Source organism: Schistocerca nitens, chromosome 1, assembly GCF_023898315.1.
Source record: "Schistocerca nitens isolate TAMUIC-IGC-003100 chromosome 1, iqSchNite1.1, whole genome shotgun sequence".
NCBI classification, from domain to species: domain Eukaryota; kingdom Metazoa; phylum Arthropoda; class Insecta; order Orthoptera; family Acrididae; genus Schistocerca; species Schistocerca nitens.
In genome coordinates, this window is record NC_064614.1 from 1,062,310,902 (window position 1) to 1,062,337,108 (window position 26,207).

The 26,207-nt window shown below is 44.4% G+C and overlaps 1 protein-coding gene across 2 annotated transcripts in view; it reads right to left on the reverse strand.

The window, feature by feature from the left end:
* Positions 1 to 16,746: 16,746 nt before the first annotated feature.
* Positions 16,747 to 26,207, reverse strand: part of LOC126197911 (RWD domain-containing protein 4) — a 31,289-nt gene continuing 21,828 nt past the window's right edge. For both annotated transcript variants that reach the window (XM_049934676.1, XM_049934675.1), the window contains one exon: positions 16,747 to 17,054. In XM_049934676.1, the coding sequence (XP_049790633.1) occupies positions 16,866 to 17,054 (189 nt within the window). In that variant the 3' untranslated portion in view covers positions 16,747 to 16,865. The remainder of the gene's footprint in view (positions 17,055 to 26,207) is intronic.

Consider the following 26,207-nt stretch of genomic DNA (forward strand, 5'->3'; position numbering starts at 1 on the left):
TACAAGTTTATATGGTCATTTTTACCCCATTTTTCTTTTAACAAGGGCATAGAAACAAGTGCCATGTTTATCACTGTCTCAGTTGACGTTTATATGTGGGCATACAACTGACTTTAAAAGAACAGTCATCAGCTCTATGCTCGAGTTCACCAATTAATGTAAGCAAGGAAGATTGGCCTACCACACTGACTGGACTGGTGACATCTAACAGCATTCCTGATACCACCGAGGCAACTAATAAACTACGTCTAGAACCTGATAGTAAAAAGAGAAGTGGAAATGGCACTTTGTACTGATACTGATGATTTAATGACATTTTTAAAAAGTAACATGGATTGTGCTATGTGAAAACATTAATATGCTTAATTGGAAATAAGGACAACACAGACAATAAGTTCAATAGGACTGCTACTAGGTTTCTTAAAAAGTCAAGTTTTGGGGGAGAACCCCAATAAATCTTACAAATCAGCTCAGCCAGTGGATATACTTCGGCCAGTTCAATTCTTGTCGAGTGTAATCTTGCAGTGAAAGCATATCTCAACAACAAATTGTTTCATACAATTTGTGGCTTCTCCCCTGCAATAGGTCCCAGATACAGGACTGGTCAGATGCTCAACAGTCCCATAGACCTTCTAGAGACCATCCAGACATTAGACCATTTCGAGTTGTATGTTGTGGTCCAAGACAGATACCTAGTCATCTTTCATGGTGAGGAAATCATGAAACCCATTATTACAAATGCAAAGCAGGAAGTTATTCTGGTGTGAACTGCAGCTGATAATAACTCTTACATTCAAGGTGTTGCTGAAGAGAACGAGATTATCATGGATAAAGTAATATGGAAAATGCCTTGCATCACAATAACAGATGACGAACGCTTGAGACTTTTGAAGACCATGAATGACAGTATTCATCCACCCTGAAGTTTCCATTCGTGGGAGCTCTTTGATTATCCCTTGCTACCGGTTGCATCCAAGGAAATCTGGGCTATTAAAACTTCCTTTCAAATGGAAACAAGAGAGTTATTTATACTAGAATTCCAAACTGACAGGAAGGGAAAAACGGGAAATTATTCTACTGTATCCAACAATTGTACTTCAACTAATACAATAGCCTATTTTAATTTGGAGAATGGAATCTAAAGTCTGCTGTATGATATGTGTGCAAGATTTTGCCATTCTTACAATAAGAATGTTAAAGAAGATGAAGGATGTCCACTTACCCCAAAGGAAATTTAGATATTAGGTGCCAGTCTTCATGGCAGATTGGTCAAAACAGTTCAAACAATTAAATCAGCGCCAACAAATGCCCAAGGGAATCATGAACTGAGTTGTATAAATGGACTAGTGCTGTGCCACATCTACAGCATTTCATGATGACACCGCAAAGTGTTAACATTGGTGTAGATTTCTAGGTCTCCATGATGAAATAAAACAGTTTTATTTAACCTTCTCATTGCTCCAGATATACATACACCGAGGAGACAAAAGTCATGAGGATAGCTCCTAATATAGGGTCAGACATCCTGCTGCCCAGTGCAGTGCAGTGCAGTGCAGTGCAGTGCAGTGACTTGATGAGGTGTGGAGTCAACAAGCCATTGTAAGTCCCCTGCAGAAACACTGAGTCATGCTGTCTCTGTAACCATCCTTAATTGTGGAAGTGTTGCCAGTGCAGGATTTTGTGCAATAACTGACCTCCCGATTATGTCTCATCAATTTTTGATGGGTGGCCATATCATTCACTCATATTCCCACAATATTCTTCAAAATAGTTGTGAACCATTGTGGCATAATGATGTGGTGCATTGTTATCCGCAAAAATTTCATTATTGTTTGTAAGTATGAAGCCCATGACTGGATATAATGGTCTCCATGCAGCCGAACATAACCATTTCCAATCAACGATTAATCCATTCCATATAAACACAGCTCACACCCTTATGGAGCCGCCACCAGCTTGTACAGTGCCTTGTCAACAACATTGGTCCATGGCTTCATGGGATCTGCACCAGACTCTATCGAACCCTAGCATCAGCACTTACTAACTGAAATAGGGACTCACCTGAACAGGCCATGGTCTTCCAGTCATCTCAGGTCCAGCTGATATGGTCAAGCACGGAAGATGTCGTGCTGTTAGCATGGACACACTCATTGGTAGTCTGTTGTCATAGCGCCTTAATGCTGAATTTCGCCACAGTGTCCTATCAGATACGTTCATCATATGCTCCACATTGATTTCTGTGGTTATTTCATGCAGTGTTGCTGCCTGTTAGCCACTGCACTTGGTTGTACAATGATGGCCGTTGGCCAATGCATTATCCACGGTGAGAGGTAATGCCTGAAACTTTGTATTCTCAGTACATTCTTGACATTGTGGATCTCTAAGTATTGAATTCCATAAAGGTCTCCGAAATGGAATGTCCCATGCGTCTAGCTCCAATAACTATTCTTGTGTGTGCATTTGTATAATGTCTACCATATGGCCAGCAAGTCAACTGTTGCACAAATTGGAAATTACCTGAAAGACTTACTGAATGCTGAAATCTCTCTAGAATTCATTTGTTTCGTAACATTACCTAGTTTGCAGGCTGCACTTTCCACGTTATCGAATAAAATAACTGATTTAACATCCATTTACAGAGGATGAGCTGTTGAGTCTCTTGAATTCGAGAGACGACGAGGACTTCATCATGCCTAATCCAGCTGATTATAATTAAATAGATAGTGACGCAAATAATCCTGTAGGTGAATCTGTCACCAAAAATATATAAAACATTTGTGTACCAGCAAGTGCTGAACCCGTATGTGCAGATCCAGATTTTGTTGTCATTGCTTCTTCCTCCAGTTCTGAAGAGCCTGAGCACATGCCTCACAAATTTGCTGAACAACACAAAACCAGTGATTTTAGGTGCATAATTTCTGTAACAGTGATCCCAGTTGCAAAATCGTCGATTTAGACGATTGATCTAGCGTATATGGCTGCTTCAATGTTTTTTAGCCAAGATATTGTAAACTACATAGCTGAGCAATGTAATTTTTATTACGAGCACCTTTGCAATGCCGCAAGAGAAATATCAAACAAACCATGATGAAATTTTCTGTTTCTCTGTCATAAATTTTATGATGATCCAAGTGAGAAAAAAATAAAAGTTATTGACCAAAGACCCTTGACTGTCTATTCCAATGTTTGTGAAAACCATTTAAGGAGATAGATACTTTCTGTTACTACGAATATTTCTCTTCGTTGACAACAATGAAGAACTTGGTGAGGACAAAACACAGAAAATAAGCCAAATTGTGGATTTAAAAAATTCCTAATGCTTCCTATCCTTTTAAAAATTTATGCACTGATGAAAGTCTTGTTCCCTATAAAGCTCTTGTATTCTTCAAACAGCACATTCCATCCAAACGCCATAGATTTGGCGTAAATCTTTTTGTATTATGTGATCGTAAAACTAGATACATTCTTGACTTTATTTAGTGCAGCAATGGACATAAGAAACTGATTTCTGGTGGGTGTTGGAATACCTGGAAGCATTGTTTCCACTTGCTCAGAAATTAAGGATAATGCTGATACATGGTGAAACAATGCTCTGGTGGGCGGTTTGTGGGTTTAAATCACCTCGGGGTATGACCATGCGGTGCATTTGACCTGCAGTCATCGCACGGTGGCACTGGCAGCAGTCCACATACGCAGAGGTGTGTTGGTGCATGTCAGAGTACAGCGCAGCGAATAAGTGTGCAGATGTTTTCAGACGTGCTAATGGTGACTGTGTGTTGAAAATGGCTCAAAGAACACATATCGATGATGTTATGAGGGGTAGAAAACTAGGATGACTGGAGGCTGGTCAAACACAGCAGGTCGTAGCATGGGCCCTCCGTGTGCCACAAAATGTGATCAAGATTATGGAAATGATTCCAGCAGACAAAAACATGTCCAGGCACTACAGTGTATGACACCACAAGAAGACAGATATCTCACCATCAGTGCCCGCAGACGGTCACAGAGCACTGCAGGTAGCCTTGCTCAGGACCTTACCGCAGCCACTGGAACAGTTGTCTCCAGACACACAATCACAGACAACTGAACAGACATGGTTTACTCATCTGGAGACCTACAAGGAGCATTCCACTGACCCAAGGTCACAGGAGAGCCCGTAAAGCCTGGTTTCAAGAACACAGTACATGATTGTTGGAACAGTGGTCCCAGGTTATGTTCACGGACTAGGTATAGTCTGAACAGTGATTCCCGATGGGTTTTCATCTGGCGTGAACGAGGAACCAGATACCAACTCCTTAATGTCCTTGAAAGGGGTGGGGTGGGATTATGATTGGTGCACATATACCCCTGCATGTCTTTGACAGAGGAACTGTAGCAGGTCAGGTGTATCGGGATGTCATTTTGCACCAGTATATCCAACTTTTCAGGGTTGCAGTGGGTCCCACCTTCCTCCTCATGGATGATAACACACAGCCCCAATGAGCTGCTATCATTGAGGAGTACCTTGAAACAGAAGATATCAGGCGAATGGAGTGGCCTGCCTGTTCGCCAGACCTAAACCCCGTCGAGCACATCTGGGATGCACTTCTTCAAACCCCTATGACACTTCAGGAGCTCCGACAGGCACTGGCGCAACAATGGGAGGCTATACCCCAGCAGCTGCTTGACCACCTGATCCAGAGTTTGCCAACCCGTTGTGCGGCCTCTGTACGTGTGCATGGTGATCATATCCCATATTGATGTCGGGGTACATGCACAGGAAACAGTGGCATTTTGTAGCATGTGTTTCAGGATGGTTTTCTCAACTTATCACCAATACCGTGGACTTACAGATCTGTGTCGTGTACATTCCATATGTGCCTCTGCTATTACCGCCAGTTCTGTGTAGTGCCACATTGTGTGGCACCACATTCTGCAATTATCCTTAATTTATGAGTGTGAGTGTAGAATGTTACCCCAGTAAAAGTGATATCTTGTACGTTGATAATTGGTACACTCACCCGACATTATTAACTTATCTGTGTGACAGAATGAGTAATGCTTGTTGAACTGAATGGAAAAACCATAAAGACATGCCAACTTTATCAAAAACAATGCAGGTGAGATTGAGTTTATGGCCGTGCATGAACTTCTTGCTCTCAAGTGGCATGACAAGCGGAAAGATTATTTCAACTCTTCATAAGAGCAAAATTATAGCAACTGACTTATCATCAGCACAAATTAAGAAAGAAGGAAACCAGCTTGCATCATCAGCTACACTGAATATATGGGAACCATCGACAGAAACGACATGATGAATGTCAGTAGAATGTGTACAAAAACACTCTAAAAGGCACACAAAAGGAGTTTTTCATTTGGTGGATCCGTTTCTGCTGAAACATGTACGCATTATATAAAACTCAAAACAGGAAGAAATATTTCAATACCTGATTTTCAGGAGAAACTCATCCAGGAGATCCTACAGATTCAGCACCAAGAGCAGAGACCCGTTGTAGGAGGAGATTGAATGATGCTAATAATCCCTTATGCCTAACCGATCACCACTTCATGTCACTAATCCCAGAAATGTCAAACAAGAAGATCACCAAATGGAAGTGTATTGTGTGTGTAAAACATGTAAAAGTTACACTACATAGTTTGTTTAAAATTTAGTGCATCTCTACATTTGAATTTTTGCTTCAAAAGATACCACTCCTTGAAGTGTCACTAGTGTAATAACTTATGTTTTTTCTCCTTGTAATGAAGTACTTTGACAAAAATAAGAATCTCTCTATAAAGATCGAGAAAAAGAAACAATTCAACAAGATAATACTGCATTTTGCGTCTTAACTTTATCTGACTAATAAAGACATACTCGTACAGTTGTATACATATATACATATGCACCATTTGAAAATTACACACACACACACACACACACACACACACACACACACACACACACACACGGCAGGTAGCCACTCACACTAAACTACAGTAAAAGGCTCCCGCTGCACTAAGGGATGGGTGGTGTAAAGAGCACATAAGCTTTGAAGGGCACCTAGTGAGTGTGAGCAGGACACAATTGAAAAGGCTGTGTCGTGGGATTTACTAAGTGGCATGATACAGGGCAAAGAGCTCGGCTCTAAATACTGAGCAGTGAGCCAGAAGCCGATATCGAAAGACACAGGTGCCAATGACTGCACAGTCAGTGCGACAGCGATCAGTGTACACAAAGGTACTATCGCGAAGTTACATGCAAAGGTCATGAAACTGAAGGCGATTGACTGAGGATGGAGAAGTGTCCTTAGGAAGCGAATGAAGGCCAAGGTTAACATGGGTCGCTTCATGAAGCCAAGGTGGTGAAAGATTCACACCCACCGGGAAAGGTACAGGTAATGTGAAATTACGCCGCCGTAACAAGTGCCGAAAGTGGACTCCAGGAGGTAACAGAGAAGAGGGATCAGCCCCATACTGACGATCAAAGGAATCATCAAAGGAGGAGGCATAGGATGGGTGGCTATGGCTCGTATACCAGCATGCATACCTGCTGAGGAGAAAGTCACAGCGACAGGACAGTGGTAGTTCAGCAGCTTCAGCATACAGGCTTCAACTGGGCTGGTGTAAAAGATGTCTATGGCCAAACGGATGCCACGATGGTGGATAATGTTGAGACAGTCTAAGAGGGATGGGAGTGCAGATGCATAAACAAAGCACCCATATTTGAGTTTCGAATGGACAAGGGACCGGTACAAACAGAGGAGGGTAGTTCGATCGGCACCGCAGGAAGTACCATTGGGGACATGTGGGACATTGAGGAACCTTGTACAGCGGGCTGCCAGGTAAGATACATCGGAGGACCAAGAGAGTTTCCTGTCGAGCATAAGCCCCAAGAATTTCATAGCGTCATAAACAGAAGGGCAACAGGTCCAAGACGTAGAGATGGTGGGAGAAACCGCTTGCGTCGCCAGAAATTCATACGGACAGTTTTGTGAGTGGAAAAGCGAAAGACATTGTAGATGCTCCAGGAGTACAGACAATCAAGACAGCACTGAAGACGTCGCCCAATGAGACAGGTCCGTGGAGAACTGCAGTAGACGGCAAAATCTTCAACAAAAAGGGAACCGGAGATGCCCAATGGGAGAAAGGCCATGAAAGGGTTGATGGCGGTATCGAAGAGGAAGACACTCAGAACAGAACCCTGACGCACACCGTTTTCCTGCATAAAGGTGTCCAACAAGGGAGAACGCAAATGCACCCTGAAAACTCAATCTTTTAAAAAGGCCTGAATGGAACAGAGCAGGCGACCACGGAAAAGTACAGAGGATACCATTTCTCCAGCAGGTGTAGTAGGCCTTCTCCAAATTACAAAACATGGACACAGTCTGGGATTTCCGTGGAAACCATTCATGACATGGGTGGACAAAGTAAAAAGATAGTCAACTGCAGAACACTGCGCTCGAAATCCACACTGTGTATTTGTCAGTAAATTGCAGGACTCGAGCCACCATATCAGCTGGGCATGAATCATGTGTTCCATCATCTTGCAAATGCAGCTGGTAAGAGAGATGGGGCAGAGTAGCTAGAAGAAAGGTTTTTGTCCTCACCGGGCTTAGGTATGGGTATGACGGTGGCTTCATGCCAGCATCTGGGAAATGTGCCCCTGCCCAGATGCGATTGTACGTGTTAGGCAGAAAAAGCTTGCCCGAAAGAGAAAGCTGCTGCAGCATCTGAATATGGATGGCGTCCGGTCCTGGGGTGGAGGATCAGGATGAACTGAGAGCATGATCAAGCTCCCTCATAGTAAAGGCGGCACTGTAGCACTCACGATTCGGAGAAGAGAAGGGTATTGCCCGAGCCTCCTCCGCTTGTTTCTGATGGAGGAAGGCAGGGTGATAGTGGAAAGAGCTCGAAACTTACGCAAAATGGCGGCCCAAGGTGTTGGAGATAACAATAGGGTCCACGATGACATCGTCAGCTACTGTCAGGCTGGAAATGGGGGAATGGATCTTGGTTCCAGAGAGCCGTCTGAGGCTGACCCACACGACAGAGGTACTGTTGAAAGAAATAGTGAATGAAATCCAGCTAGCTCGTTTGCTATCCCGAAGAACATAACTACACACTGCATGCATCAGTTTATAATGCATGCAGTTTACGACTGTAAGATGACGGTTAAAAACGCGGCAAGCACGTCTCCGTGCATGAATTGCATTGTAGCATGCCTCACTCCATCAAGGGACAGGGACACGACGTGTTAAAGAGGGAGTGTGAGGAATGGAAAGTTCTGCAGCAGTAAGGATAACTTTGGTGAGATAGTCGACCTGGTCATCACAACTGGGGAAATCTTTCTTCGAAGGTCGCCAGGGAGGAGTAAAGCTACCAGTCAGCCTTGGTAAACTGCCATTCGGGCATGCATGTGGATGGGGTAGGAGTCAGCAAATGGACAGCACACAGGAAATGGTGACTCAAGTAGGTGTCAGAAAGACTGGACCACTCAAGACAATGGGCAAGTTGAGCACTGCTACAGGATACACTTATGAATGAAGGGAAGACAAGGGAGTGGGAATTGGCTTGCCCATCCCAGCTGCCATCTTCGGTGCTCCCAAGTGTAGTAGATTTCTCAGTACAAGTAACTGATCTGCTGTGTAAAGTAAACATATATAACCTGTAGTGTTCCAAAAGTCTTGGTGTTAAAATTTAGCACATTTCTCACTTCTTTCATGGGCTTTTAAAGGAAATTTTGTAAAACTGTGTATTTATTTACCCAAGTAAGATTAGGGCCATTGCCAATTTCTGTGTAACTAGGAATGGTTGCTTCAGAATTGCAGTATCTAGTTACCAGCATTGAGCAGGCAGCAAAATACTCTGTTTCTTTAGTGAATCCCAGTAATACATTTGATGTTAAGTGATCAGGTGACCCACCCTATATATTGGAAATACAGTAAATTGTTTTTGCACACTTTGAATTGAACTATATTGCTCTTGGCAGTTCCAAAACAGCAAACATTTACATGCTGATTACAACAGCCATATAACTGGATGACTGTGTGAATTTTATTAGTGTTTTTGACATGTGCTATATATCAAAGGCAAATTCAGTCAAGAAAACTAATAAATTATGAGACAGGACTGCTATCCAGTACTTCCCTCTGAGGCAAAATGTGTAGCATTGCAAATAGACAAATATTTTAAAGTTACACAAATGTTTTCTTTCTTAGGGGGAGAGGGGTTAGGTTGGTGAAACTTAGAAAGGGAGAGCAGCTCTCTGACACTAGGATGAGAGGGAGGAGTTACTACGATCACTGCTGTTATGCCATGTTACATTATTCCTTGCAGGCATGTTTGACCATCTGTGATGGTACACCAACAAATTGGACGACTTTATTCGCATTGTGATCAGAGGCAAATCCAAACATGACAGGGTCTTTTACCATTCTGGCATGTCTCCACTTCAGCCCATGACACTGCACTGATTCTGTTCAACCAACTGGGGCACATGCAGGTACACTCAAACATGAAATATTTTGAAAATGAAAATTTCCTTTTCTGGCACATTGCCAAGAATAGGAAGCTGAAAAATTGCATTTATGATAAATGTAAATATAGATGCAAATTCTGCCTCAAATGCAAATTTATTTAATATATGCTATTTTATAGCGAATTGTTATGTGTGAGCTATTTCATAAGAGATGATTTAAAATAACTATATTTTCTGCATATAAATATCTAAACAGTAACCAATTTTTGGTTACTGACATGCACAACATGTTGTAAAGTCCAGTTTTGAGAGAGAATTCTTCTGTAAAGAATGCATCTGCAAAATAGAGCACACCTACATATGAACACAACGAATACACACATGCTGCATATGGCAACATAGAACTCTGCCATGGAACTGAAATCTGAAAACTCAGTAAGTTTTAGTCCCTGATGAAGATGATGGTGGATATCAGTGAAAGCTTGGATGTAAAAAAAATCCAAGCTTTCGATGATATCAATCACCATCTTCGTCAGGGACTAACACTCAGTCAGCAGAATGTTATCCATATTTGATGCAGCAAGTGAGCAGAGAAATTTTGATGCAAGGGCTCTGACATCAAAAACTTCATTGTGAAAGAAATAAGTATGTTCCTATGTCTGTTAGTGAAAGTTGATATTGTGCAAAATTACAATAAGTGTAACATAGCAATTTAGGAGCAATGTGTTCTGAAATATGGATTCATTTGTGACATTGCAATCTCAGCAAGCAATTATGCAGTAGCCATTAGCAAATGTTTTGTGCACAACACTTTGTATTGCGCATAGCAGTTTCTTTTCCTGGTAATCACAGGGTTTGTGTATGATTATCAGGACACCAGTAGGGGCTGGTGATTTGTGTGTCAATTCTGCTTTTGCAGAAACAAAGAACATGGGTCGAGGCTGGCTGACCTGTGAGAGGGAGGCAGAGCTTGTTCCCCCACACTGCTCCTCACCTTTCAAGCATTTGAAGCTTCGTTTGTTTTGCTCGCATCTGCCTGCTAAGCGTAGTGTCCGCACAATAGTGACCATGCCAAGAGTCTCCTTGTAAGGTGCAAATAGTTATTTTCAGCTCTAATACCACTCCAAGTACTTTGTTAGTTATATCTATAGTACTGTCAAGTGTAATATTAATATAATAGAGGGAAACATTCCACGTGGGAAAAATATATCTAAAAACAAAGATGATGTGACTTACCAAACGAAAGCGCTGGCAGGTCGATAGACACACAAACAAACACAAACACACACACAAAATTCTAGCTTTCGCAACCAATGGTTGCTTCGTCAGGAAAGAGGGAAGGAGAGGGAAAGACGAAAGGATGTGGGTTTTAAGGGAGAGGGTAAGGAGTCATTCCAATCCCGTGAGCGGAAAGACTTACCTTAGGGGGAAAAAAGGACGGGTATACACTCGCGCGCACACACACACATCCATCCACACATATACAGACACAAGCAGACATATTTAAAGACAAAGAGTTTGGGCAGAGATGTCAGTCGAGGCGAAAGTGCAGAGGCAAAGATGTTGTTGAATGATAGGTGAGGTATGAGTGGCGGCAACTTGAAATTAGCGGAGATTGAGGCCTGGTGGGTAACGGGAAGAGAGGATATATTGAAGAGCAAGTTCCCATCTCCGGAGTTCGGATACGTTGGTGTTGGTGGGAAGTATCCAGATAACCCGGACGGTGTAACACTGTGCCAAGATGTGCTGGCCGTGCACCAAGGCATGTTTAGCCACAGGGTGATCCTCATTACCAACAAACACTGTCTGCCTGTGTCCATTCATGCCAATGGACAGTTTGTTGCTGGTCATTCCCACATAGAATGCATCACAGTGTAGGCAGGTCAGTTGGGTCAGTTGGTAAATCACGTGGGTGCTTTCACACGTGGCTCTGCCTTTGATCGTGTACACCTTCCGGGTTACAGGACTGGAGTAGGTGGTGGTGGGAGGGTGCATGGGACAGGTTTTACACTGGGGGCGGTTACAAGGATAGGAGCCAGAGGGTAGGGAAGGTGGTTTGGGGATTTCATAGGGATGAACTAACAGGTTACGAAGGTTAGGTGGACGGCGGAAAGACACTCTTGGTGGAGTGGGGAGGATTTCATGAAGGATGGATCTCTTGAGTCTCCCCAACTACCCGTCTTCAAGCTGTTGCAGTTCGCCTTTTCCTTCCCCGCCTGACTTTTTCCTTCTGTACAATTTATGTCCCTCCGTCATAAGTATCATCAGCGCAGATTTCCTTCAGCTTATTGGGCAGCTACCTCCCCCATTTTTGCTACTGGGTGACTTTAATGTGCATCATCCCCCTTGGGGTTCTCCCAGGACCTGTCAGAGGGGTGCCCTCTTGGCTGACCTTCTTAACCAACTTAACCGCTTCTGCCTTAACACTGGAGCACCCACTTTCCATTCTGACTCTTTGCACACCTATTCCCATTTGGAGATATCCTGTAGCACTGCTCAACTTGTCCATTGTCTTGAGTGGTCCAGTCTTTCTGACACCTACTTGAGTCACCATTTCCTGTGTGCTGTCCATTTGCTGACTCCTTGCTTGGTTAGTGATTCTAACCACATACTGTTGCCACCTCCCCCATGAACCATGGACCTTGCCGTTGGTGGGGAGGCTTGCGTGCCTCAGCGATACAGATGGCCGTACCGTAGGTGCAACCACAACGGAGGGGTATCTGTTGAGAGGCCAGACAAACATGTGGTTCCTGAAGAGGGGCAGCAGCCTTTTCAGTAGTTGCAGGGGCAACAGTCTGGATGATTGACTGATCTGGCCTTGTAACATTAACCAAAACGGCCTTGCTGTGCTGGTACTGCGAACGGCTGAAAGCAAGGGGAAACTACAGCCGTAATTTTTCCCGAGGACATGCAGCTCTACTGTATGAATAAATGATGATGGCGTCCTCTTGGGTAAAATATTCCGGAGGTAAAATAGTCCCCCATTCGGATCTCCGGGCGGGGACTACTCAAGAGGACGTCGTTATCAGGAGAAAGAAAACTGGCGTTCTACGGATCGGAGCGTGGAATGTCAGATCACTTAATCGGGCAGGTAGGTTAGAAAATTTGAAAAAGGAAATGGATAGGTTAAAGTTAGATATAGTGGGAATTAGTGAAGTTCGGTGGCAGGAGGAACAAGACTTTTGGTCAGGTGATTACAGGGTTATAAATACAAAATCAAATAGGGGTAATGCAGGAGTAGGTTTAATAATGAATAAAAAAATAGGAGTGCGGGTTAGCTACTACAAACAGCATAGTGAACGCATTATTGTGGCCAAGATAGACACAAAGCCCATGCCTACTACAGTAGTACAAGTTTATATGCCAACTAGCTCTGCAGATGATGAAGAAATAGATGAAATGTATGACGAGATAAAAGAAATTATTCAGGTAGTGAAGGGAGACGAAAATTTAATAGTCATGGGTGACTGGAATTCGTCAGTAGGAAAAGGGAGAGAAGGAAACATAGTAGGTGAATATGGATTGGGGGGAAGGAATGAAAGAGGAAGCCGCCTTGTAGAATTTTGCACAGAGCATAACTTAATCATAGCTAACACTTGGTTCAAGAATCATGAAAGGAGGCTGTATACATGGAAGAAGCCAGGAGATACTGACAGGTTTCAGATAGATTATATAATGGTAAGACAGAGATTTAGGAACCAGGTTTTAAATTGTAAGACATTTCCTGGGGCAGATGTGGATTCTGACCACAATCTATTGGTTATGAACTGCAGATTGAAACTGAAGAAACTGCAAAAAGGTGGGAATTTAAGGAGATGGGACCTGGATACACTGAAAGAACCAGAGGTTGCAGAGAGTTTCAGGGAGAGCATAAGGGAACAATTGACAGGAATGGGGGAAAGAAATACAGTAGAAGAAGAATGGGTAGCTCTGAGGGATGAAGTGGTGAAGGCAGCAGACGATCAAGTAGGTAAAAAGACGAGGGCTAATAGAAATCCTTGGGTAACAGAAGAAATATTGAATTTAATTGATGAAAGGAGAAAATATAAAAATGGAGTAAATGAAGCAGGCAAAAAGGAATACAAACGTCTCAAAAATGAAATCGACAGGAAGTGCAAAATGGCTAAGCAGGGATGGCTAGAGGACAAATGTAAGGATGTAGAGGCTTGTCTCACTAGGGGTAAGATAGATACTGCCTACAGGAAAATTAAAGAGACCTTTGGAGAGAAGAGAACCACTTGTATGAATATCAAGGGCTCAGATGGAAACCCAGTTCTAAGCAAAGAAGGGAAGGCAGAAAGGTGGAAGGAGTATATAGAGGGTTTATACAAGGGAGATGTACTTGAGGACAATATTATGGAAATGGAAGAGGATGTAGATGAAGACGAAATGGGAGATAAGATACTGCGTGAAGAGTTTGACAGAGCACTGAAAGACCTGAGTCGAAACAAGGCCCCGGGAGTAGACAACATTCCACTAGAACTACTGATGGCCTCGGGAGAGCCAGTCATGACAAAACTCTACCATCTGGTGAGCACGATGTATGAGACAGGCGAAATACCCTCAGACTTCAAGAAGAATATAATAATTCCAATCCCAAAGAAAGCAGGTGTTGACAGATGTGAAAATTACCGAACTATCAGTTTAATAAGTCACAGCTGCAAAATACTAACGCGAATTCTTTACAGACGAATGGAAAAACTGGTAGAAGCCGACCTCGGGGAAGATCAGTTTGGATTCCGTAGAAATGTTGGAACACGTGAGGCAATACTGACCTTACGACTTATCTTGGAAGAAAGATTAAGAAAAGGCTAACCTACGTTTCTAGCATTTGTAGACTTAGAGAAAGCTTTTGACAATGTTGACTGGAATACTCTCTTTCAAATTCTGAAGGTGGCAGGGGTAAAATACAGGGAGCGAAAGGCTATTTACAATTTGTACAGAAACCAGATGGCAGTTATAAGAGTCGAGGGGCATGAAAGGGAAGCAGTGGTTGGGAAAGGAGTGAGACAGGGTTGTAGCCTCTCCCCGATGTTATTCAATCTGTATATTGAGCAAGCAGTAAAGGAAACAAAAGAAAAATTCGGAGTAGGTATTAAAATTCATGGAGAAGAAGTAAAAACTTTGAGGTTCGCCGATGACATTGTAATTCTGTCAGAGACAGCAAAGGACTTGGAAGAGCAGTTGAACGGAATGGACAGTGTCTTGAAAGGAGGATATAAGATGAACATCAACAAAAGCAAAACGAGGATAATGGAATGTAGTCAAATTAAGTCGGGTGATGCTGAGGGAATTAGATTAGGAAATGAGACACTTAAAGTAGTAAAGGAGTTTTGCTATTTAGGGAGTAAAATAACCGATGATGGTCGAAGTAGAGAGGATATAAAATGTAGACTGGCAATGGCAAGGAAAGCGTTTCTCAAGAAGAGAAATTTGTTAACATCGAGTATAGATTTAAGTGTCAGGAAGTCGTTTCTGAAAGTATTTGTATGGAGTGTAGCCATGTATGGAAGTGAGACATGGACGATAACTAGTTTGGACAAGAAGAGAATAGAAGCTTTCGAAATGTGGTGCTACAGAAGAATGCTGAAGATAAGGTGGGTAGATCACGTAACTAATGAGGAGGTATTGAATAGGATTGGGGAGAAGAGAAGTTTGTGGCACAACTTGACTAGAAGAAGGGATCGGTTCGTAGGACATGTTTTGAGGCATCAAGGGATCACAAATTTAGCATTGGAGGGCAGCGTGGAGGGTAAAAATCGTAGAGGGAGACCAAGAGATCAATACACTAAGCAGATTCAGAAGGATGTAGGTTGCAGTAGGTACTGGGAGATGATGAAGCTTGCACAGGATAGAGTAGCGTGGAGAGCTGCATCAAACCAGTCTCAGGACTGAAGACCACAACAACAACAACAACAACTGTAGCCACAGTGTAATCTCTACCACAGGTGCTGTATGGGAAGAATCGTAAGAAGCAATGTCTATTAAATTATCACCTATCCTTAATAACATTTGTATGGCAACACTGCACTTTATTTATGCTACTGCTGGCACAACTTTTTTACCGTTTGTCAGATTTGGCTCACAAGATCAGGCTCAAAGGGTTCTGACTTGGGAAAGCTGAGGTGTTAAGGTGAGAACATTAGTGTGGGAAGCATGCAGAAAAGGTGGAGAGAGTACTGTCTATATTTGCCCCTCCATCTGCCAGTTTCATTGCCCCTAATACAGAGTGATTCAAAATAACTTGTCGTTTGTGGCAGACATTACACAATGAACCAATACAGGATTTTGGCGTGTTGCACTCTTCCACATATTGACTGGTGTTGATTTGTCGATGGTACCCCTTGCATGTTTCAGAGTATCTCAGAGTTACTTATCCCGGTAACTGGACAGGTCGTGCAGGACGAGACACCTGGCTCGCCACATTTCCGGGTGCAACTGTGTGGGAGATGGTGAACGGAGCCTGCAACATCCTGACAGCGGAAAGGAGTCGGGCACATTACCGCCTCCTTCTTTATGGACATCATTTTGAACATGTACTGGAGTACACCTGCAGTATGTAGGTGTGTTGAATTTCGAGTGCCTTTGTGTCGTTGGTTTCTGAGAAGAATTAATCTTCCTGTTGTGTTCTCTACTCCAATGCCTAACTCTGAAGTAAAGCAGTTTCAGACAAAATAACATTAACATTTTACTCTTACTTCGATGCATATGTTACACCCATGAAACGTGTACAGTTACTTTTGAATTACCCTGTATAATACTAGAGGCTGTGTTCTGATTCTAGCAGTGTCATCCTTTCTCACTGATGCGTCATGTGTATCTTAGAGGATCAACAGTATCTCCTCACACCTTTCCTTGTCACCTCTAGTTCTTATTTTTCAAAATTTACAGTGATGTTCTGTGTCTGTAGTTTTAATTTTTGTATTGCAAGACAAACTTCGAGGACAATAACAATGACGAGTATGTCACTCCCTCAATGACAGAATTCCAAATGCTTGCACTGAATGCAGCAGAAGTTAGTTGTCCTCCTCAAGTTTATCAAAGCCTTCAGTATGTTTCTGTTGTCTGCACTGTAGTGAAAATTTTGGAGCATACTATAAAGGAGTACCATAAATCAATGGATTCTTCATACTGTACCAGAAATTTAGATATGAACATACTCCACACTATTATACTACTGGTTCATACACAAGGTAATTAGCAGGACAGCACTGTGTAGTGCACACAAAAAGCAAAAACTTCATTCTTGCAGTTCATGAAAAGAGGATTAAAGTTAATAAAACAATGAATAAAAATTGTTAACATTTTTATTCAACAAATATTTTGGAACACAATGTTGCATACCCTGTTTGCCACTAGCTGTCTCACTGCAGTGTATGACTGGAAGCATTACTAGCCTCTACTGCTTCTACGAGCCTGTTGAGGGAGCTAGGGTCTCAAGCTGTTTAGGGCCACTTTGTGATAAGTGTTTCACAACATCTACCCAGTCCCATCCACGTGGGCGGTCGCCTTTTGCATCAACTCTGTCCCACTGTTTTCGTTTCTGAGCCTTGCTAAGCTGCTCTTTCTTCACTACTTTCTTGATTACTGGACTGTCCTAAAATAAAATAAAAATATTGTGAAAATATGTTCATAATTAACAAGCATCATTCAGACAAGTTGTTTGTAACTCAATCATATGATTACGCAATATTTTCCAAGACAACTAAAGATAAAAAAAATGAACAATACAGATTTGATTTCTCATAGTCTGAGCTAAATAGTGATTACTTAAAGAAAGGAGAACAATTGGTAATTGTTGCCCTATTACACAAAAATCTATTACAATGTGGCATACTGATTACTATACACCACAGGATAACCTTTCTAGCAAAACATTTCATGTAACTTACAATCATGTTGTATAGATGCTTGATATTGCCACATTACACCCGACTGGAATGACACAATGAGATGGTTTAAACCCACTGTACCTTAATGTCACTTATCCCCAGTTGCACTTCCCCCATCCACCCACATCTAAGAATAATACTCCCTTCCTCTGCCATTTAATTTCTGAATCTTTGTATCTGTACTGAATAATTTACTGGGCCTACAAAGTTTTACAGATTAGGAATCATGTGGCAGAATTTCATTTCACTTGCTTCATAGCCATCACGATCACACAGCTCCAAGGAAGTTAACAAATAAATCTTGTTACTGTCTTTTCAGGGGTTCAGGGACAGAAAAAATAAATATCTGCTTGTCGTCTGAAAGTGTATCAGTGGGGAATTAATAGATCAATTGTGAGCAAGCTTACCTTACATCTTTTTATGCAGGAGATACATGCCTCAATTCTTCCTGATAGCAAAGTTATTGGTCACATTATCTTTAAATTTCTGATCACTTGTAGGCTGTTTAACCAGGTTTCTTTTTGTGGCAATTTTGCACAGACAACTTAATCTATCATTTGCTACTGAAATGCAAGGCAATTTTTAACTGTTTCAAGGATGCTCTCACTTCTTCAGCAAGAAGCAGAAGTGACAGGGAATGCAAGCCTCAATTTCATAAACTTTGTTAACCCTTTCATGGACAAAATTATTGAGCAGGTTTTTCTTAATGAATGGAGAGCAGATAGTAGTTAACAGATAGGAATATTTATCATACAGAATATCAAATTTGCTCGAACTGTGAAAGTGAGGTCACACAACAAGGTGGGAAGTATTCTTCCCACTGCCCTTCCTTGGAGTTAAAAGACAAAAACAACTTTTTCAATATATGTCATATTTATTTGATAAATTTACTTCTCGTTACAATGATTGTTCACAATTACTTGCCATGAAATTTTCTGAATACCAAAGTGGTATTTGACAATATGTACAAACACAGCGAGTGCTCTTTTCCGCAGCATTGGTACTACAATGACGGCATGTCCAGTAGGTTTCTCCTAAAATGGGTTGATGCTCCCCTACAGCCACATGACGAAAATCTTCAGGTACTTTACCCCTTCTTGCCAGAAAGACAGGTTTTTGTCCACGTCTTTTTTTGGGATGAGAAGCCAGTGAGCAATTGTCTGGCTAGATGGATCCTGTATGTGAGCTGATCATGCTGTCCACTTTCTCTTTTACTTATTTTCCACAGGATAAAAATGTTCACTGCAGCAACGTCCACCAGGAAATAAAATATTCTGTGCCACCATTTTACAGAATGTCTGCCAATAGCATACCTTTCTCATAATTGATCAAACTTATCGACACCACCCATTATTTAATTGTATTCTGCCACAACTTCAGGATAAGCAATCTCTGTACTAGTACCATCCTTGTTTTTTCTTTTCACTGTTGCTGTTTCTCATGGGTTATGAATTGAGGACAGGAAAGTGACTGGACGGTTATACTTCCATTTTACTGCAGAAATGGCTCCTTTCGTTTCAAACTGGAATTCTATTTGTTCCAATTTTACGTTTTCCTTCATAAATTTGGGTAAATCAAAAGTATTTACATTATACTATAGCTTCGGGGGAAAAAAAAAAAAAAACCGGCGGGAACTTCCGATTGGAAGCAGTACCCTATACTGTTCACTAGGTGGCACCGTACAGAAGAGGGAACTGAATCCCACAGGACTAGGAGCGAGTTCATTGTAGTGGGAAGCACGTTTCCCACGGCTCATGAAAGAGTTAATACATTATAGATGTTTTGAAGAATGTTGTTCATTAGGAATATAAGAAGATCTGCACTTGGTAAATAAGAGGGTTGACTGAAAGTAATGCCTCCACCTTCATAGCTCTTCAAAAGTTGACACCATTGGTATGCAGCAGGTACTGGCTTGTTCCGTAGCTTCTTCTCTACAGCACCAGTTCATGGGAAGGCTTAGCATTGAACGGCTGTGTTGTTACAGTGTAAAATATGGAACCCTGCGCAGTCAGTGCGATCTAAGCACCGTGCAGTCATTGAATTCTTGACAGCATAAGATGTCACCCCAAAGGAGATTCATCAGAGGATGAAAGCAGTTTATCATGATTATGTTAATGTGGGCACTGTGAGTCGCTGGGCGAGTAAGTTTAAAGATGTTGAGACAGGAACCTCTGACCTGCGAGACAAACAAAGAGTTGGATGTCCTGTGACAGCAACCACCGAGTTTCACAGGCCAAATGTTTACTGATTCAGGACGATCATCTTATCAGTCAGGGAGAAATTGCAAGCACAATCGGCATTTCACAAGAACGTGAGGCCACATTATTGCTTTTCTTGGCTATAGGAAGATCTGTGCAGAATTTGGCTGTTGGTTGTTGTGCTTTAGGGCGCAAAAAATCAAACGCACCAAAGTCAAAACTATAGAATACAAACACAGAGGAGTTAAAATCTACTGTCAGTCAGTCCCAATTGACATAACAGAAGAGAGCTAAAAACAGGCACTTTGAGAAAGGGCTAAAAAAGACACCATGCAGAAATGGAGGTCCAAAACTAAAAATTAAATGGCCTTCACCATATTGCTTCGGCAGATAAAAAGTAAAATGCAGTCGACAGCCCCCACGTCATTCGCTAAAACAGCTGATAAATCAGATGGCAAGCCGAAGCTGGAACGTAAATGGTTAAAAAAAGGGCAGTCCATCAGGAAGTGGCGGACAGTTAAAATTTGGGTGCAATGTGTACAAAGTGGTGGGGTAGCACCACTTAGAATATGACGATGGCTAAAAAGGCAGTGCCCAATACGCAGCTGAATTAAAATAATATCCTCCCAGTGGGAGGGCCAAGAGGAGGTTGTCCAAGGTGCTGGGTTAAGGCTTAATAAGCTGAAGCTTATTCTCATGAAGGGAGGACCATTGGCAATGCCAAAGGGACACCACCTCCTGACAGACATCAATGAAGAGATCATTGGAGGGAATATAGGTACTCGCAGGTTGAGTTACAAGGACTGCAGCCTTTGCAGTAGCTTCAGCAGCCTCGTTTCCTGGCAGACCGACATTACCAGGAACCAACAGAAACATGACACTGACTCCAAAAGAGTGAGCAAGTGACAGTTTTCCTGCACCTGCAACACTTAAGGGATGGGCAGTATAAAGTGCACAGCCTTTGATGGGCACTGAGTGAGTCTGAGCAGAGGACACAATTGGAAAGGCTGTGTCACAGGATGTAATTCTTGGTCTGATACAAAGTGAACAGCTCGGCTGTAAATACTGAGGAGTGTGCCAGAAGCCGATATCGAAAGACATGGGTGCCAATGGCGAAGGCACACTTGACCCCACAGTCAGTCCGAGAGATACCAGTACAAAGGTACTATCACAATGTTACATGCGAAGTTCACGAAACTGAAGGCATTAGACCGAGGATGGAGTAGTGTCTTTAGGAAGCAAATGAAGGCCAAGGTTAACATAGGAGGAGGCACAGGATGGGTGGCCATGGCTTGCATACCAGCATGCATACCTGCTGAGAAGAAAGTCACAGTGATAGGACTGTGTTAGTTCAGCAGCTTCAGCATACAGACACTCAACCGGGCTGGTGTGAAAGGCGCCTGTGGCCAGACGGATGCCATGATGGAGGATAGTGTTGAGACTGCCCAAGAGGGATGGGCGTGCAGACGCATAAACAAAGCACCCTTAGTCGAGTTTCGAATGGACAACAGACCGGTACAAATGGAGAAAAGTGGTTTGATCGGCACCCCAGGAAGTACCAATGAGGACACATAGGACACTGAGGGACCGCATACAGCCGGCTGCCAGGTAAGATACATGGGAGGACCAAGCGAGTTTCCTATCGAACATGAGCCCCAGGAATTTTGTAGTAATAACGAACGGACGGGCAACAGGTCCAAAATGTAGAGATGGTGGGAGAAACCATTTGCGCAGCAAATTATTTATACAGACAGTTTTGTCAGAGCAAAAGTGAAAGCCATTGTCGATGCTCCAGGAGTAAAGATGATCAAGACAGCATTCAAGATGCTGCTCCGTGAGACAGGTCCATGGAGAACTGCAATAGATGGTAAAATCGTTAACAAAAAGGGAGCCGGAGATGCCCAGTGGGAGATAGGCCATGAGCGGGTTAATGGCAATAGCAAAGAGGATGATACTAAGGACAGAACCCTGAGGCACACCATTTTCCTGGATAAAGGTGTCCAACAAGGCAGAAACCAAACACACCCTGAAAACTCTATCTTTTAAAAAGGCCTGAATGAAACAAGGCAGGCGGCCACGGAAGCCCCATGTGTAAAGAGTATGGAGGATACCCATTCTCCAGCAGGTGTCTTAGGCTTTCACCAAATTGCAAAACACGGCCACAGTCTGGGATTTCCGCAGAAAATCATAGGTGGACAAAGTGACAAGATGGTCAACTGCAGAACACAGCGCTCTAAATCCACACTGTGCAATTGTCAGTAAATTACAAGACTCGAGCCACCATACCAGATGGGCAGGAACCATGCGTTCCATCACCTTGCAAATGCAGCTGGTTAGAGAGATGAGGCAGTAGCTAGAAGGAAGGTTTTGGTGAAGCCACCATCGTACCTGTACCTAAGCCCGGTAAGGCTTAGGTATGGGTACGACGATGGCTTCATGCCAGCGTCTGGGGTTGGTTTGTGGGATTGAAGGGACCAGACTGCTAGGGCCATCGGTCTCTTTTTCCATGAACTTTAAATCCCTACAAGAAATGAAAACAAACAATGGAGAGGACGACACAGGACAAGAAATACACAGACAGAGACAAGACAAAAGGAATCACACCGAGTGTGAGAGTGGTTGGCTGGGGGGGGGGGGGGGGGGGAAGGGGAGGGAGGGGGAGGGAGGGAGGGTGAGTGGTTGGCTGGGGGGGGGAAGGGGAGGGAGGGGGAGGGAGGGAGGGAGGGAGGGAGAGAGAGGAAAAGCCAACATCTGATAAAAGTGCAGGAAGCATATCAGGCAGTGCAAACATCTGCCTGAGCGGAGTTAGAAGCGGGCAGTCCAACAAGATGTGGACCAGTCAAAGCTGACCCACAGCGGCATAAAGGTGGGTCCTCGTGGTGCAATAAATAGCTGTGCGTTATCCAGGTGTGGCCAATGTGCAGCCGGCAGAGGACAACAGAGTCCTTGCGAGAGACCCGAAAGGAGGAGCACCACGCACCGGTAGCCTCCTTGATGGCCCAAAGTTTGTTGGGAGAAGGCAGGACACACCATTCTTCACTCCAGGTGCGAAGTACCTTCTGCCACAAAACTGACCTGAGGTCACTCTCCGAAAGGCCTATCTCCAGGGCTGGTGCACAGACAGCCTGTTTGGCCAGCGTGTCAACACGTTCATTTCCCGGGATGCCTACATGACCCGGGGTCCACACAAAGACCCCCAGAGCAGCCGCAACAGGCAAGAGTATGGAGGGACTCCTGAATAGCCGTCACCAGACGGGAGCGAGGGAAACACTGGTTGATAGCTCGTAAACTGCTCAGGGAGTCACTACAGATAACGAAGGATTCACCTGAACAGGAGTGGATATACTCTAGGGCATGAGAGATGGCAACCAGCTTGGCAGTGGAAACACTGCAGCCAGTCGGCAACGAGTTTTGTTCATAATGATCCCCTAGAGTAAGAGCATAACCGACACGACCAGCAACCATTGAACCGTCAGTATAGACAACGTCAGAACCTTGAAACGCGGCAAGGATTGAAAGAAAGTGGCAGCGAAGGGCCTCAGGAGGGACAGAGTCCCTCGGGCCCTGTGCCAAATTGAGCCGAAGGCACGGGCGGGGCACACACCACGGGGATATACAAAGAGGGGCCCGGAAAAGAGGTGGAAGATGGAAAACCTCAAGCCCAGAGAGAAGAGCTCTGACGCGAACCGTGAGCATACATCCTGACCGGGGCCACCGTTCCGGAAAATGGACGACCAACTGAGGAAACAGGAGACGATAATTGGGATGCCCGGGCAAGCTGCAAACATATGTAGCATAAGTGGCCTGTAATCGTTGGCGCCGGAACCGCAATGGAGGGACACCTGCCTCCACAAGTATGCTGTTGACAGGGCTCGTGTGGAAAGCTCCAGTGGCGAGTCGGATCCCGCTGTGAAGGATGGAGTCCAGCAACCACAATGCGGAATGGGATGCCGAACTGTAAGCCAGACTCCCATAATCTAGACGGGACTGAATTAAAGCCTGGTACAGCCGTAGAAGGGTAGACCGATCGGCACCCTAGCTGGTGTGACTCGTGCAAGGAAGAGCATTAAGATGCCGCCAGCACGTTTGTTTAAGGTGCCGAATATCAAGCAACCAAGTTAACCGGGTATCAAAAACCAGTCCCAAAAACTGATGCGTCTCCACCAAACCAAGAGGTTCGCTGTCAAGATAAAGCTCAGGATGAACAGTGTGTCGCCGGCAGAAATGCATAACACAGGTCTTGGCAGCTGAAAACTGGAAGCCATGTGTTAACAGCCCAAGACTGCACCTTTCAGATAACGCCATGCAGCTGCCGTTCAGCAGCTGCAGTGCCAGTGGAGCTATAGTATAGGCAGAAGTCATCAGCATACAAGGAAGATGAGACAGACGTTCTCACCAATGCAGCGAGCGCATTAATTGCAATCAAAAAGAGGCAGACACTTAAGACAGATCCTTGCGGTACACCATTCTCCTGAACTTGGGAGGAATTATGGGAGGCCGCAACTTGCACAAGGAGTGAACGAAGTGACAGAAAATTTTGTATGAAAATTGGGAGTGGACCCCGAAGACCCCAACCATGGAGCATAGAGAGGATGTGATGTCGCCATGTCGTATTGTATGCCTTCTACATGTCAAAAAAGACGGCGACCAGATGCTGAAGGCGGGCAAAGGCCATACGGATGGCAAACTCCAGGTACACCAGATTATCGGCGGCAGAGTGGCCCTTGCGAAACCCACCCTGAGACAGAGCAAGACGGCCCTAAGATTCAAGTAGCCAACTAAACCTCCGACTCAGCATGCGTTCAAGCAACTTGCGAAGAACGTTGGTGAGGCGAATGGGGCAGTAGCTGGTCAACCTCCAGTGGGTTCTTGCCAGGTTTCAACACGGGGATTACGGCGCTTTCCCGCCATTGCAATGGGAACTCACCCTCAACCCATATATAGTTGAAAAGGTCTAGGAGGCGTCGCTGGCAGTCCACTGAGAGGTGTTTGAGCATCTGACAGTGGATGCAATCTGGCCCGGGAATCATATCAGGGCAAGCAGCTAGGGCACTTTGGAATTCCCACTCACTGAATGGAGCATTGTACGATTCAGGGTGGCGCGTGTGAAATGAAAGACTCTGACGTTCCAACCGCTCTTTCAGGGAGTAGAAAGCCAGTGGGTAATTCGCCGAAGTGGAACTCTGAGCAAAATGCTCTGCTAAGCGGTTTGCAATTGTGTCCGAGTCAGTACAGACTGCTCCATTCAGTGAAAGCGCAGGTACGCTGACAGGGGTCTGATAGTCATAGAGTCGCCTAATCTTGGCCCAAACCTGCAATGGAGAGGTACGGAGGTTGATGGTGGAGACATACCTTTCCCAGAACTCCTGCTCGCGCGGGCGAGTGAGGCGGTGGGTTCGCGCACGGAGCCGTTTAAAGGCGATGAGGTGTTCCAATGAGAGATGACGCTGGAGTGCCCGCCTGCGATCTTTAATCACCTCAGCGATCTCTTGACGACCATCAAGGCACAGTCCTCTGCCGAGGGGTCCCAGAAGAACAGGGAATGGCAGATTCTGCGGCAGTAACGATGCCGGTGTTGACCGAGTGAACCACCGCATCATTGGTGTCCTTGGAAAGAGTGGCAATGGAGGTGAACAAGTCCCAGTTAGCCTTATTCACAGCCCATCTGCAGGGGCACCCAGAAGAGTGACGCTGTGGCAGTGACAGAAAGATTGGAAAGATTGGAAAGTGGTCACTACCGCACAAGTCGTAATGCAATCTCCATTGGACAGATCGTAATAGGCTAGGGCTGCAGATCGAAAGGTCGATGGCTGAGTGCGTGCCTTGTGCAACACTGAAATGTGTGAAGGCACCACTATTTAAAAGAGAAAGGTCGAGCTGTGCCAATACTTGCTCAACGATGCTGCCTCCGCCTGTTGCCACAAATCCACCCCACAGACGGTTATGGGCGTTGAAGTCGCCCAGTAACAGAAAAGGTGGTGGCAATTGAGGTATCAGCGCAGCCAGGACATGCTGCGGGACATCATCATCCAGTGGAACATAGAGCCTGCAGACACTAACAGCCTGAGGCATCCACACCCGAACAGCGACAGCCTCTAAAGGTGTTTGTAGAGGGACAGACTTGCTGTAAAGGGAGTGAAGGATGTAGATGCAGATGCCACCAGATACCCTCTCATAAGCTGCCCAGTTTCTATAACAACCCCAATAGCTACAGGGGGGCAAGGGTTCGCATCGCCAGAAACCAAGTTTCCTGGAGAGCAACGCAGAGGAAAGGGTGAAGGCTGAGAAGTTGTCGGAGCTCAGCAAGATGGTGGAAAAAACCGCTGCAGTTCCACTAGAGGATGACATTGTCCATGGCCGAGAAAGGCGTGAAGGGACCAAGGAGGCAGATTATGCCACTGGGTCACCTGCTGCCACCGACTGAGTACCTGTGCGAGTGTCATCCATTGTGTCTAGAGAGTCCGGCGAGATCTACGTCCTCAACAGATGCCAGAACTTCTACCTCGCCCTCAGACGCAGAGCTTGTAGCTTGCGGTGGGGTGGGTGCTGCCGCAAGTTCCTTCGTCTTAGAGGTCTTCTTCTTGGACTTTTCTCGCTGCTCCTTGGGTTTCACTGGCTGGGAGGGCTTCACCGATTCAGTCTCCGGGACGGAGGGGGATC